Source organism: Labeo rohita, chromosome 19, assembly GCF_022985175.1.
Source record: "Labeo rohita strain BAU-BD-2019 chromosome 19, IGBB_LRoh.1.0, whole genome shotgun sequence".
NCBI lineage: Eukaryota > Metazoa > Chordata > Actinopteri > Cypriniformes > Cyprinidae > Labeo > Labeo rohita.
In genome coordinates this window covers 19,715,462-19,730,441 of record NC_066887.1, presented here as the reverse complement: position 1 = coordinate 19,730,441, position 14,980 = coordinate 19,715,462, and the positions used below count along the sequence as shown (strand labels likewise).

The following is a 14,980-nucleotide window of genomic DNA, read 5'->3' as shown; positions in this document are numbered from 1 at the left end:
TGCATTAGCCCAGCGCAGAAACGTATTGATAAAGCACTGCAGTTTGTACACCAACATATTGCTCTATTCTTTATCAGAACTCCAAGTAATAACAACAACAAACATTCGCTATTCGTTGATACATTTCTAGACAATTGCGAGTGAACAAATATTGATGTTAGCCGGTTAGCCAGAGACCTACGAGCTGTGCGGCGCAAACACAACACACACAACTACATACGTATTTTGCATGCTACAGAGTACATGAGAGCAAAATCTTTTAAAGGATTACTCCACTTTCATAATAAAAATTTCCTGATAATTTTCTCTCCCCCATATCATCTGAGATATTCATGTCTCTCTTTCTTCAGTTGCAAAGAATGTAAGTTTTTTTGAGGAAAACATTTCAGGATTTTTCCCCATATAGTGGACTTCAGTGGTGCTCAACAGATTGAAGGTTAAAATGCAGTTTCAAAGCAGCTTCAAAGGGCTCTGAACAATCCCAGACCACAAATGCTCGTCTTGTCATTCTTCTTCATTCTCATTTTCTCCTCCAACTTCAAAATTGCCCTACATTGCTGTTTTACCTTTTTTTTTCCCATAAAGGGTGTTTGATTCATTTTAAAAATTACTAATTTTCATGATACGGAATTGACTCTTTCTTTTGAAAGACAATAACTTTATACACAGAGCACTTTTCGATTTAAAACTGAAGGATGTTTTTATTCACTTAGAGCTGTGTTACTACACTACATGAAAGGTCATTTTCCAAAATCCATGTTGGAGCCCTTTAAGATATTTTTGATGAAATCTGAGAGCTTTCTGACCCTGCATAGACAGCAACACAACTGACATGTTCAAGGCCCAGAAAGGTAGTAAGGACATCTTTAAAACAGTTCATGGGACATCAGTGGTTCAACCTTAATTTTATGAAGCTACAAGAATACTTTTGTGTGCAAAGAAAACAAAAATAACTTTATTCAGCAATTTCTTCACTTCCGTATCAGTCTTCGCCACGTGTTCAGGAGAGTATCACTATGCATATGTGTTGTGCTGCTGACCCAGGAGCAGCTGTTCTGTATATTCTGGTTCAGATAAGCAAGGAAGAGAAACACCTGTTGAATAAAGTCATTATTTTTTGTTTTCTTTGTTTAAAAAATATGTTCTTGTAGCTTCATAACAATACGGTTGAAGCACTGATGTCACATGGACTATTTTAACAATGTCCTTACTGCTTTTCTGGGCCTTGAACGTGTTAGTTGCATTGCTGTCTATACAAGGTCAGAAAGCTAAAAATATCTTGCTTTGTGTTCTGAAGATGAGCAATGGTCTTATGGGTTTGGAACGACATGTAGGTGAGTAATTAGTAATTTTTTCGGTGAACTATCCGTTTGATATCTTCACTTTATTTTGATGGTACATTCTACTACTGTAACTATACAAGTACATGTCAACTTATTCTACTAACTGTAACCCTAACCGTAACCTAACAGTAACACTCTACTGCTTTAATTAGTTAGCTGATGTGTAGTTGCAAAGGTACTTACAATCAACAGAATGTCCATCAAACCATCAAAATAAAGCATAACCTTCTTAACTTGGCCATGCATTAGCTTTGTGTAAGGTACAGATCAAAGTTTAGGATGTTTTTTTCCTGAAAAATCTTCATTTAAAGCTCTCAGTTAGTTTATATGCACATCCACAGTCAGAAATGGCAGTTTGGAAAGACATGGGGGACATTTTAAGTAGACCGTTCTTATAATATTCAAAAATTCCCACCAAAAAGTGTTTAACAACTGAAAAAGGTAGCAAAACAAATGTCTCTTCGCCAGAGGCGAAACCCACTCTTCTGTTGTACACCACTATGTTTGCCTCATAAAATCCCAAGCTCATTAGCCAGACAAGTGCATCCGTGTCCATGTTAGTGAACAGAAGGTTCCATATAAATAGCAGGGTCTGCTTGAGTGGGAGACTGGAACTGTCCTCGGCAGCAGATTGCTTTGGGGTAGGGGGACGAGGGGAGCTGGGGTGGAATGCAGGCAATTTCCCCCCACTGAGGGAGAGTATGGTGCTGATGGAATGTGGATTTTGATAAGACGGTATGTCTGTGTGAGTGGTACGTCTGGCTGGGCAGATATAGAAGGAACAGAAGGGTTTTAATCTGGGGTAGTGAGCTGCAGCATTAGCAGCTGGGGCGTGCTATAGCCCGCCGTATTTTGCCACACAACTTTGCGATTTGTTTCGAGGCGTAGGAGATACAGTGTTTGATTCGCTGAGTGGTCACAGATATTGGGAATGGATCTCTCGAGTTATCGCTCGCCCACACGCTTGTCTTGTCCTCATTTAATTACTCTACTGATGGGAAACTCTTTGAAAGTTAAAATCTAAAGCAGTGGTTCTTAACTTGACTGGTTCGGGTCGTTCTTATTATGCAGAACCTTTCGAGCTTTGTAACTTGAACTGAAACTTAAAGAATGAACATGTTTTGAAGTTCAAGGAAGTATTTCTTCTGAGCAGACTTTCAGAAATATGCTCAGACATTTAAACTTCAGTTGTAACATGATTTTTGCACAATGGAAAGAAAATGAAACTGATACACTAAAATAAAGGATTGAGAGTTGAGGGTGTCAACTTTAAATGGATGGATCTCCCAAAAATGAAAATTACCCCGTGATTTACTCACCCTCAAGCCATCCTAGGTGTATATGACTTTCTTCTTTCAGACGAATACAATCAGAGATATATTTAAAAAACAAAAAAACAAAATAGTCCTGGCTCTTCCAAGCTTTATAATGGCAGTGAATGGCTGTTTATTGGAAAGTCCAATGAAGTGCATCCATCCATCATAAAAAGTGCTCCACACAAATTTAATTCCACAAATGAATTTTAATGAATGAATGAACATTCTTTTAACTTTCAAGACATCTTCAGCTGTGATGGATTCACTGTAAAACTCAGTCTCTCATGGCTTAGTACTGTCTTTTATGTTAGTTCTCTGGGGACTTTGCACATTGTTTGAGGTCATTTTAAACTACAACAAGGATTTGTGTCTAACAGATTAAAGTGTGAGCTCACAGAATTGTCAATGGACTGAAATGAGCTAATATTAGATATCGCTTTCTTCAGCCAGTGAAAATTAGAGTAAATATGACTGGGATGCTGATATTCATTATCAGTAGAGTGAACTTATGAAGGTTTTATGGTGTTTAGACAAATCTATATTTCTGGCAAGTCAATTTCTTGAAGCTGTTCCGTTTTTCCTCCTTTGTTACAGCATTTTAATACATCAAGCAATGTTCTGAAAATTGCATTTCGGTGGAAACTTTCTTTATAGACTCCCAAATTGCTCAGTTATCGTGGTTCGTAATTTTATACGGCTGTCAGTTTGAGTTTTTCCTCATTTATAGAAACACAGAATTGCTCACAAAGAAACATCCCAGGTTACTTTCATTGACTTTCACAATTGTGGCAATTGCACAAATTCTGAACTTTAGTCCATTGTCTTCCAATATGACAGACCTTTGAGAGAAGTGAGCTTAAAGTTATGAATGACTATCTGCAAGAGCCGTCTTGACAAATGAAGATTTATGGACTGTTTTTCCCCATGAGAGGCATTACATCTTTTTGGGGGGAACTGTGATATCATCCATTTTCATTTGGCTGAAAGCTTCCCTGAACCCTAAGCCCCCTTCACCCACATTTAGATTTAATAGTAATGATAGGATATATAAAATGTCAAAAGGTAAAAACAAATGAACAGTCAGTCGTTAAAAACTCTCTGTTGTAGGTTGCTTTTTTATTCCCAGTGCTGCATATGTGATCCCTTCTTTCATAACTTTGATTCTTTTTGCCATATAGCTTGCATATAAATTATGTTCTTGGAAATAATGTCCATGTAATATAAATAGACTCACACCATCAGTATAGTAAAGGATGCTGCCAAAACATTTCAGTGTGTGGGTGTATATGTATATTCATATAAATTAGTGTCCGTCATTGTTGAGCCAGTTACAGCCCACTATGCTGTACTTAGGATTTCTCAAAAGTAAGCATAATTTACTGTTATATTTAAATTTCACAGTGAATATCACAAGTGTGCGTGGTACCAACTTGATGGGAGTTTTATTTTATTTTACATTAAACAAAATCCTATAGAATTTTAATATCAGCCATTTATCAGTAATGAGCTGTAACATAAAAATCATATTATGGAGGTTATTTGAGACTCCTCTCACAGGACTAATTGTGTAAGTCTTGCAATGTGTCATATTATCCTTTATTTTACCTTTTGTACAAGCTACGAAATGATGACGATCAATGTAATGCTACATGGCACCACGTATATTCTACCCACTTATCAAAATCTCACATCTGACATCAAAGGTGTCCAGTTTAAATTGGTCGAACACCCTGCAGATCCACAAAACCAATAAATGGCCTCGCTGTTTGACCTGTGTCTAGTTCTCCAGTGAGAGAAATGAATTGTCTTGACATCTCCATCTTTATCAAGTTCATTTGGTTTACGGTTGAAGTCCCTGAGCAACGAACAAGACCTCATAAGCCTGTTTAAATATCTTTATTAAACCCATTCATCTTTACTCTCATCCTAAAATGTTACTCTCTCAGACGCGATCATATGTAACCACGGCAAGATGAAAACAATCAAATAAGCGGAGGAACTGCACCTTCCCTGTGGAATCACATTATCCTTTAACACTCGAGGACTTTTAATGAGGAAAAAAATCAATTGACTTGAATCTATGACTTTGAATATTGCACTCAGATTAAGGAAAGTACTTAGAAAAGATGAATTTTCACTTACAGAGTAACATGATTTTATTTGCTCATAAACTCACACTCTGACTGCATATAACAAATACCCTGAAACAGATGCTACTGGAGCAGATCAAACCCTCCAATCAAACCTTAAGCGGTAAAGACACCTCATTTTTTTCCACGATTCCCCGCTGCTCTACCTCTGTGACAACACTGAGTGTTTTATTTATTCCTCCCCCGGGTTGTGTAAGAAAGCTTTACCACTCTTTAAGTGCTTAATGAGACAGACAGACAGAAAGAGAAGCAAGAGAGAGACTGACAGAGAGACAGAAACAGAGAAATCTCATCATAGAAATAAATGAGTATGAGTACAAATGAGCATATTTGGCAAAATGTAATTACCGGATTAAAAGGAGGGGAAATGCACATTAGGAATAAAGCAACATTAGAGGCAGGGGTGTAATGGTGTCTTTGTGGAAATGTTTCATGTTCTTCTAGCAGCGGATCAAAGTGTTTTTATTTCCTCATGGTAAAACGGGATCTTGGTAATTTTCTACCGTGTTGGAAGCATTCATTTAACATAAGAAATAAAAATGAAATATAGACTGCCCTCTCCATTCAAAATGAGAAAGGCGTTATGTTTATGAGTCATTTAGGATAGTAACTGTTCTTTCAAGACAAATACGTGAGAAAAAAAATGTTTGAGAAAAAAGGAAACGTCATTTGCCTTTCCATTTAAGCTGTATATTAGATAGGGTCCTGTGATTTCCGTGGTGCGAAATTTTGGATGAATAAATCAAAAGGTCAGTACATTTAAATAACAAAGCGATATGGACTAGTGTCTGTGAATATTAAGCCGCTAAAATACTATTTAAATATGAATGCTGCATGTTCTGCATGTCTCTGTGAATGTTTACTGCACACATACTGAAGCAGTGTTTTCAACATCTGCCGCGTCATTATATAAGTGCATGAACACATAAACATATTCTCTAGAATGAAGTCCCTTCATCTGCATTTTATAGTTTATTTTGAGAAAAATTATATTGTCATATCATATACAAACAGAAATGTAAAGGTCTTCACAGCAACCTGACAAAATAAAAGTTCGGTTTAACATAAAGAAACTGTGACAGAAATGTATTACTTAATGTAAGTGATATTAAAACATTATTTTTTTAAGGAATATTTACCAGAATTTATTTACCAGAAAAATGCAAGTACAACACAGTATTTCTGAAATAAGTGAATGAAATAATAATAATAGATGAGCTTTCTGTAAAATCAATTAATTAGAGATGCTTTTGATTATAAAAATGTAATGAAACCATTAAAATAGAATCCAGAAAATTAACGGAAAACACTGAATAAAACATGTTTAATAGGTCCTTAAAATAAAATTTTTGTTAAACTAAATTTGTTAATAAATTGCTGTTAAAATGTGTACAATTCATGATTTCAATTATTAAGCATGCTTTTTGATCTTTTTTTTTTTAAACCATTAAAACACAGTCTAGAAAAAATAAAATGGAAGAACAGAATCAAGAAAAATTCAAATAGGAAAAAACAAAACAACAAAAAACTGAATTTGTGAAAAAATTTCATAGGGCCCTAATTAAAGCTCTATTTAGACATGGTCAGGTAAAATTTTGTTGTGGGGTAAAATTCGATGTGGGGATGTATAGAAATTCTGGTTTTTACAGGGGTTAGTCAGTGATTTTTTTCGACCAAATCAGATTTTCTCCTACAAACATTTACAGGGTTATTCCACAAAAGTGGTGCTTTTTCTACTTGGAAAAAATTAAAAATAAAATAAGTTAAATTATATATTTTTTTAATTAGATGAAGACACCTTCACAGATGAAAAAATGAATACTTATGCCAAAAACATTGCTTAACGATGAGATTATATTTAGAACAATATGCAAATATGTGTTTTTTGTTTTTTTGTTTTTTTTTCATTTTGCAAATTAAAAGTCCTGCTGAAAAAGAAAAATCAGTGAGGGGCAGGCCAAAAACCTCACCCTTACCAGCATAAATGCCATTTTTAATTTTTGAAAATAATATTGAATAGATTTTTATGTATTATTAATGAAAGCAAACATAGTATGTTTTTAAGTTGCATATTTATTTGTTGTTATATTACAGTATATCTATGTTTAATTATATCTTAGGGACGCAAAAAGCACCGATTTCGTGGAATGACCCTACAGCCAAATTAACACTGTATTTTTTTGAGGAACATCAAGGTTATGTGGTAATTCTAATTCCTGTCTGTAACCAAATATGTAAGTTTCAAAGCAGGAATTAATCCAAAAGTCCTTCTGGAAATCCTTTTTGACAGTACAGTAACCGCATAAGCTTTGATCTTAATTCTGTCCATATTCAGACAATAGACTAAGAACCACAGAGCTTCCGGTTTTGTCAGAATCAGTATATGAAATCACAGAAGTCCTCTGTTAAATCAAACATTCTGTAACATCCTGTTTAAGGCCTGTCCAAACAGCACTTAAGTCTTTGCCATCTCCGTATTGCCTTTGAACATTTTATGAAACACTTGAGGTCAAAGGTTTGATGCTGGAGCGCTATTTCCTACACAGGAATCTTTCACTTTCTGGACAGTTTTCGGTTAAACTGTCCTTTTAATCCTGACTCGTATGACAGGCTGGTTTTTGACCCTGTCAGTATGGTGCCTTTTAAAGTGTGCAGCGTGAGCTGATTGGTGGCTGGGAGCTTGAAGACAGAGGAGTTTGCTGCATGTTCTCGGGCCAAAAGCAGAATGTCCAAGCGATTTAAGCCCCGATGATCATCTAACGAGCAGCAGAGAGTCGAGGCTCCCGACTGTTTTGGCTGTGGGCAGAGTGAGGAGATAGATTTGTTCCAACTCACGCGGTAGTCGAAAAAAGCAGTTAGCGAAGCCCTTGGGGATGGATGGACTCTGAACGGAGCTGCTGTTCCTTTTAAAGAGCTCAAGCGCCACTGATCTCCAACAACCTTTAAAACCTAGTCCCACGGTCTGATGTGCAAGTAGCATTTTGCATGCATGCTTTAACTCACCCCCAAGACTGAAACAGAATATCTATAACATTGTTTTGTAATATAAAGTACAAAGAAACCTTTGTTGTTTCAATGGTCTTTGATTTCAAAATAGAACACAGACTGAGCATATGCACTCCCTGTGATTTGGAGTCTCACTTAAGATGGCCAAATGTCCTGTGAAGTCCACCAGACCATAAACGTAACCATACACATACATTTAAGGTTTGTACTGGAAGATTGTGTGCCAGCCAGCCTCACAGATCCAAATCATTTCCTTTGTCCCGCGAGAATAATGATAAGGTATCTGGTAATGTGCAGCAATTCAGACAATAGTAGACTGTTGGCATTATTCAGGCAGGCTTTGCCAAGTGAGCACAAGCTGGTGATTTACTTAGTATTTTATGCCTCACTTCCCATGATGCAGTTTGCCAGAGATGTACAGTACTTAGTGTTTTATATAAAACATTTTTTGCCAAGTTGCTTTTGATTGCATAAACATTGTGTCTTAACCAGGTGTAACGGGATACAGCAGCAAGTGATTTCAGATTTAAATCTGAAATTAAACAACTGCAATTTACTCTTCAAATCTTCTGATTGGCTGTTATCGTGTCAAATCATTAGCCTTAATAGTTTTCCACAGTGCTAATATGATTTCTTCCTGTAGAAGGAAAATGCTTTACTCCGCAGCTGTGCTGTTTGTTATTTCACTTTATTTAATATGGTTGGCTAAACATTTGACGGGAAAAAAAAGATTATACTTTGTTAAGAAGCAATTGGGTCATGTGTGAATTTACGTAAGATTAGGAACATAGGTCTTTTAAACCATTCTCTAACAGTCTTTGAAGTTTATGACAAGTTTAAAGGTTAACATTATTAAAACAAAACTGCAGTGTCCTAAGGATATTATTCATAGGCATTATAAATATTTCAGTCTCACTGTGAGTTCATTAGCATAAACAAAAGAAATTTCATCCATGTGACACACATTAGCTGACGCACACATATTTGAGCAAACACCCACACGCATGTTTAAAATCCGCTCCGCATCCTAACATGTTGCTGACCTAATCGATTTTCTAAATGGAGATAACTGCCAGCTTTGCTAACACACGATTTCCTTATGCAGAGTGTGTGTTTCGTAAATGCCTCTAAATATATGTTCTGTAGCATGCTGGTGGCTTATAATGTTGGTGATGTCTGGATGCCCCCAAGGAGTGGTTTGACGAAATGACTTCTTTGCATGCACACATGAGCATTGGGGATTATTCTTGAGCTTAAATAAAGCAGGAAAAAAGCCTAGTGCTTTCACATCAAGAAAAGATGTGCAATAATATGAGCATTCTGAAAGGACAGGTTCAGATTTAACTAAACACTGCCATATCCAATTAGTTTCACACTATGTTTTCTATATTTTTGCCATGTTGTCATTAGCACTGAGCTTATTTTTTAATTGTCAACCTACTGCTTATGTTAGATCTGTGTATAGATCAATTTGTGTCACTGAATTAAAAATTGAATCTTTGCATTGCATGAAAAAGATATGTTTATGTGCTCACATAGAGCATTACACTACACTACTGCAAATCTAAACGTTACCAAGGCTGCATTTGTTTGATAATAAAAATATTTATACTGCAATAATACTTGCAATAAAAATATTAATACTGGGACATATTATTACAATTTAATGCTTAAAGGATTAGTTCATTTCCAGAATCACAATATCCTGATAATTTACTCACCCCCATGTCATCCAAGGTTAAAGGTCCAAAAGGCCTCTACACAGTCCCAGCCGAACACTAAGGGTCTTACCTAGCAAAACAATGACATTTAAAAAAAAAAAAAAAAAATTCTATACTTTTAACCACAAATACTTGTCTTGCACTAGCTCTGCGATGTGTGTCTGCGACTTCACCCATTACGTAATCATGTTGGAAAGGCAACCTGAGCTCATGACAAAAACGTAGATGCGAAATACATACCGCCTTGTACGTTTCGTGACATATTCAATTTGAAATGTCCACTGAGTGGGGCTAAAAGGGTGTTTTCTGGGTTTTTTTTTTCCTGGAACAGATGAACGTACCAGGATTCCCACGGGTCCTTGAAGTACTTGAAAGTTCGTGAATTTGAAAAAAAATTTTCAAGGCCCTGACAAGTTTTTGAAAATAAACATACATAGATACAGGTCCTTGAAAGTGCTTGAATTTAGAAGTTTTCTGGAAAAAATTCCATATTATTCCCTCCGGTTCGCTAATGTGTTGTTTCGCCAACACTTTGTGGCCTATACATACTAGCTTGCATAATTTACGTTAGTTAGGGTGACCATATTTCCCTTTTTTCCCCGTACATGTCCTCTTTTTGTACCTAAAAAATGCCAGGATTCGGCCAGGATTTGTAAATCGCCCAAAATGTCTGGGATTTGGCTTTTGGTTTCTACGGTCACCATTTATTGTGTGTGTTTCTGTATTAAAGCCCTAGGTGGGACTGTTTTCTTGATCCCGCTCCCGCTGAATTTTGGGCAATTACCGCCTGCTCACGCAGTCATTCTAACATTGAATATAATTTTTGTGCATCAGAGAACCACTATAGTATGCAAAATATTTAAATCTCCTTTGAATGAGTGGCTATTCACTTTCACTTTCAATTTCACGATCACACGCACTTTTTTCACAGAATCGGGCTGCGAAGGGTTGATTTTCTCCAGTGGGTTAAATGTTTGAAATATTGCATAAATTACATTTGACTGAAACGATTATACTGAAACATTTTGCATTCTACCTGTGATAAAACAGGTTAAGGTTAAATGTTGTGATGGCCACTGGTAGGAAGCCTTTTAGCTGTGCTTATGATCAAACTGCACAAGAGTGACTGTAAAATATAAATTTTAGGTATGTGGAAAAGTATTTTTGCATAGTTGTGTTTGACACATGAAAACTGTAACAATGTATCTTACAATGTAACACGATATAACCTTGCTCTCACCTGAAATGTGTCCCCACATTAAGTCCTTGAATTTGAGGCTACTGGACCTAGAAAGTCCTTGAAAGGTCTTGAATTTGAAGTTAACCAAGGTGTGGGAACCCTGACGTACATATGGCACGTTTTACGTGAGGTTGGTTTTGTATGTGTCACAGCAGTTCTGATTGAAATGTCCGTTGAGTGGCGCTATAAGTGTAATGCTCTGTGACGTTTTAAAATAACTTACCATCTGCACTACACCTAAACCTGCCCGACAGTGCAACCACAAGCATGCCGTTTTAGCTTATTTTTGTGATGTCGAATCTCTAAGCTCTTTCATTGTTTTCATGAGATTTGTATTCAAGGATTCAGTGTGGAAACGCTAGGTGCGCCGCCTTCTCCTTTCCGAAACGCTCTGTAGTTTGCGCTCCCGTGGTGTCTGCTGTTGCTAAGCAAACATGACCTGCGCTCTTAGACGCGGAAGTTTCAGCAAAGGACAAACGGATTTCCAGCACTAAATTCTGTTGCTGTAGCTCTGCTACCTAATTTATTTTAAAGTGACTATCCTCTTCCCGTATTGTTCATCTGTTTCTCCATCTTGGCTGAGCTTTCAATGTTGTTACGGGAAAAGATGAAGCTAATTGGTTGGTTCTTGTCACATGACCTGCAGTGCACTTTCGGCATTCTGAAAAGTTGAGATGTTTTTATCTTGATGTGACACGGACACACCTAGAAAAACCGAGTGCGTCGCACCTATGTCCAAATCCGTGCCGGCTGAGCTCCTGAGCAAGCTTGTTACTTCTGGAAAGCAAAACATATGGAGGTGTAATCATAACTGTGTACGAAAAAGATTAGAAGTGCTCGCTGTTTTACCACCTCTAGTGTTCATTTCTGTTGGAAACTGCAGTGATATGTACTTGTTGATGTGTATTTCGTGTCTTGGAAAAAGGTTCCCACAGTTACATTTTCGTCATGAGATCAGGTAGCGGAAAGGTAATGAATTCAGGTGATATGTGTATACAATCTTTCTTGTCTAACTTCTGCTTATTTCTTCTCTCTTTGCTCTCTTTAGGTTAACGGGTTTCCAAATCCCACCTCCCGTCACAAGCACTGGGTCTGTATTCTCCTTGAGACTCACCAGTGACTTCGCCGTGAGCGCACACGGCTTTAAAATCTATTACGAAGGTAAAGATTCCAGTCCATTCTGTGTTGTGCTACGTCTTGTTACACTATATTGTCATTTATTGTGCATATCAGATGAAATCTGCGGCATTAATTAACAGCCGCTCTGCTTGGCGAGTTAAAGGCTACCCTGCAATCTGTGCCAATCATAATTGTATTTATTAAACCTCAATGAAGAGGTGGTCTCTGACTACAGACCTCATCACTCCCTATTAAACTTCATCAAATTACTGTCTGGAGGCTTTGCCTAAAACATTTTTTCCCCCTCTTTTAAACACTTGCATCAGATTCCAGGAAGATGGCACAGAGCATTATATCACCACCTAATTCATTCATTTTGCATGTTAACTAATGGATGGTGAAGGGTACATGACGTCTATCTCTTTAGTGCATTAGTCTTACCTTTTTTCCAGTGGCTTGGCTGTGCTTTATAGCCTCCTAGTCTTATTTAAGAAGATCTACAGGCTAAGTGTTTATTTATTCGAATGAATACATGAATTAATAAATTAATACATAGACTGCTGACTTTGCTCAGTAAATATAAAGTTATATCGAATCATCTGTCCTTTATAAAATGCGTCATAATGCATATTAATGTACAGCAGAGTTGGGTTTTTTAACTTCTTTTCTTATCAGAGCATTTGGCGGCCTGATAAATGGGAGGAAAAACATTCACTACACATATTAGCTTTGGTAGTGAGGTGGTAGGAGGGAGATGGATGAGTGTGGTCTTGTTCGTGTGTAGCAGAGCCGCTCTGCATGTCTTTCATTGTCTGATCTGAGTCACTTGAAGTAGGCTGCATCAGCCTGAAGCATCATTTACTGTGTTGTTTCAGTGTCTCGCCCTGGTTGCCTCCCTTTCCTTTTAATTCTTTTTTTTGGATCAAACAGTGCAGGGAAAGAGTGTCTCACTACTGCAACGTCAAACTTCTTTTGTCAGGAAGCTGTGGGCTCTAATATGTTCTTGTACTCAGATTAAAGGAGCAGTTCACCCAAAAATGAAAATTCTGTCATTAATTACTCACCCTCATGTCATTCCAAACCTGTAAGACCTGTTCATTTTCAGAACACAATATTTCTGATGAAATCCAAGAGCTTTTTGACCCTGCATAGACAGCAATGCAGCTGACTCATGTTCACGAGAGTACCACGACGCATGCATGTGGTGCTGCTGACGCAGGAGCCGGCGTTCTTTTGAAGAACATCCATCTCTCTTAGTTCATCGTCTGTATATTCTGGTTCAAATAAGTAACCTGGCTGGCACTCGTTTCCGGCTCGTGTTTCCACTGCCAGGGAGCGGAACTCTCCACGCCACCAACATGTGACTGCAATTGCTTGTTATCTCTTGCAGAAGGAGAGCGTTGATCTCTTCTGCTGACCATTTTTGAACTGACATATTTAATTGTTGTGTTAATGGTGTTAATTTACCTGAACTCCGTATGCTTTTAAAAAAAGGCTTGTTCGAGAAGCATCGCGCAAACGGATTGTTGTATGACATCAAAGTACTGCCAGAGCAATTTAAAAGCATAAAGAGTCTCTGCTCTCCAATTGTTGTTGCAGTACATAATTTCATATGCCAATCGGTCTGCGCTGCTCCGATGCATCTCTAACAAGCTAATGGCTCCTTTTAACTGTGGTCTGTAGTGGAAGCTCCGCTTACTGACATCATAGGTTCCCTTGTTTGAGACCAGCAAGATTTCGGGGTCAGTTCAGAACCAGGATCTGGGCACTGGCAAATCATTTTTTGAGTGGAAAAGTGGGGTCCGGTTTCCAATTGGGCTCTAGCTCCGACACCAGTCCTGGTGGAAAAGCAGTAACAGTGCATTGAGGCTCTATGTCAGAACACTGGCTCCTGAGTCCTGACGCATGCACGTCTCGTGGTACTATCGTGAACGCACAGTGAATAGTGACACAGGAAGAGATGAATTTGTTAAAGAAAGTCATTGTTTTTGTTTTTTTTTGTGCACAAAAAGTATTCTTGTATCTTCATAACGTTACCACTGTTGAACCACTGATGTCACATGGACTATTTTGGGCCTTAAACATGGTAGTTGTGTTGCTGTCTATGCAGCGTCAGAAAGCTCTCGAATTTCATCAAAATATGAAGAGTTTATTTGCAAAAACCGGTAACTCCATTTGTTTTTTTTTTGTGTTTTTTTTTTTCAGAAACCACATTTTTTATTGCACATTGAAGTAATGTCAATCCAACTGCAGTTTGGTTGTTTTGATTAAGTAATAATAACTTAAACAAATACAGGTAATTTACAAAATTGAAGTTAATTGAAAGTATTAAAAAGTTTGTTTTATAGCAAAATCAGATATCTCCACATTTCATGTTTTAGAGAACACAGTGCTGCTGTTGCAAGTTTCCGTGAAAACGTTTCAGCTTTTATTTTCCTTTTACACCCTGAAGAAGATATCACAGGTTCATCAAGTTTGCTGAAATTATCTGTCCTCAATCGCTTTTAGTCCGTTTTGACGAAACTCTTCTCAGCTAGCACAAGTGAAAGTAGTATTGTCACCTGACCTGAATACAGCGCTGATTCGCTGGACTTGAGTTTAAGAATGTTCAATTTCGAGTAAAACCAAGCGGCAACCTCCTGCTCTCTCTATTGAAACCAACACGGAAGTGATTAAACTGCAGTTTATTGACTGGCCGCTAGAGACTGGCTCTAAAAGGGAGTCAATCCCATAGACTCCCCATGTTAAAATGCCCAACTTTACAGCAGAAAAAATATGTTTACAGCCTGGTAAAAAAAAGTGGTTTTGGTCTATATAGCTAATTTTGCCCTTCATGTCAACTGTGAGGAGGGTGAATTTTTTTATAACTCATCCGTTTAAATTATATTAAGACTTAAAGTTCTGCATAATTTAGGGCGTGGCCGCTTGAGTGACAGGTGGATTGCCGCTGCTGTCACCACCGTCGTGCTAGGTGGGCGTGGTTTCAGCAACCAGCTCCACCCACGTCCCGCCTTTTTGCCCATTTTCGTTTATTCAGGAGTGACGTGTAGTGACGCGATTCCTAGATGGTGATGGCTGACTCCCG

General features: G+C 37.6%; 1 protein-coding gene across 1 annotated transcript in view; it reads left to right on the top strand.

The window, feature by feature from the left end:
* The window catches only part of csmd3b (CUB and Sushi multiple domains 3b), a 509,580-nt gene that overhangs the window by 111,732 nt on the left and 382,868 nt on the right, over positions 1-14,980 (top strand). Inside the window, 1 exon segment of the mRNA XM_051137233.1 lies at positions 11,825-11,937. Coding sequence (XP_050993190.1) covers positions 11,825-11,937 — 113 coding nt within the window.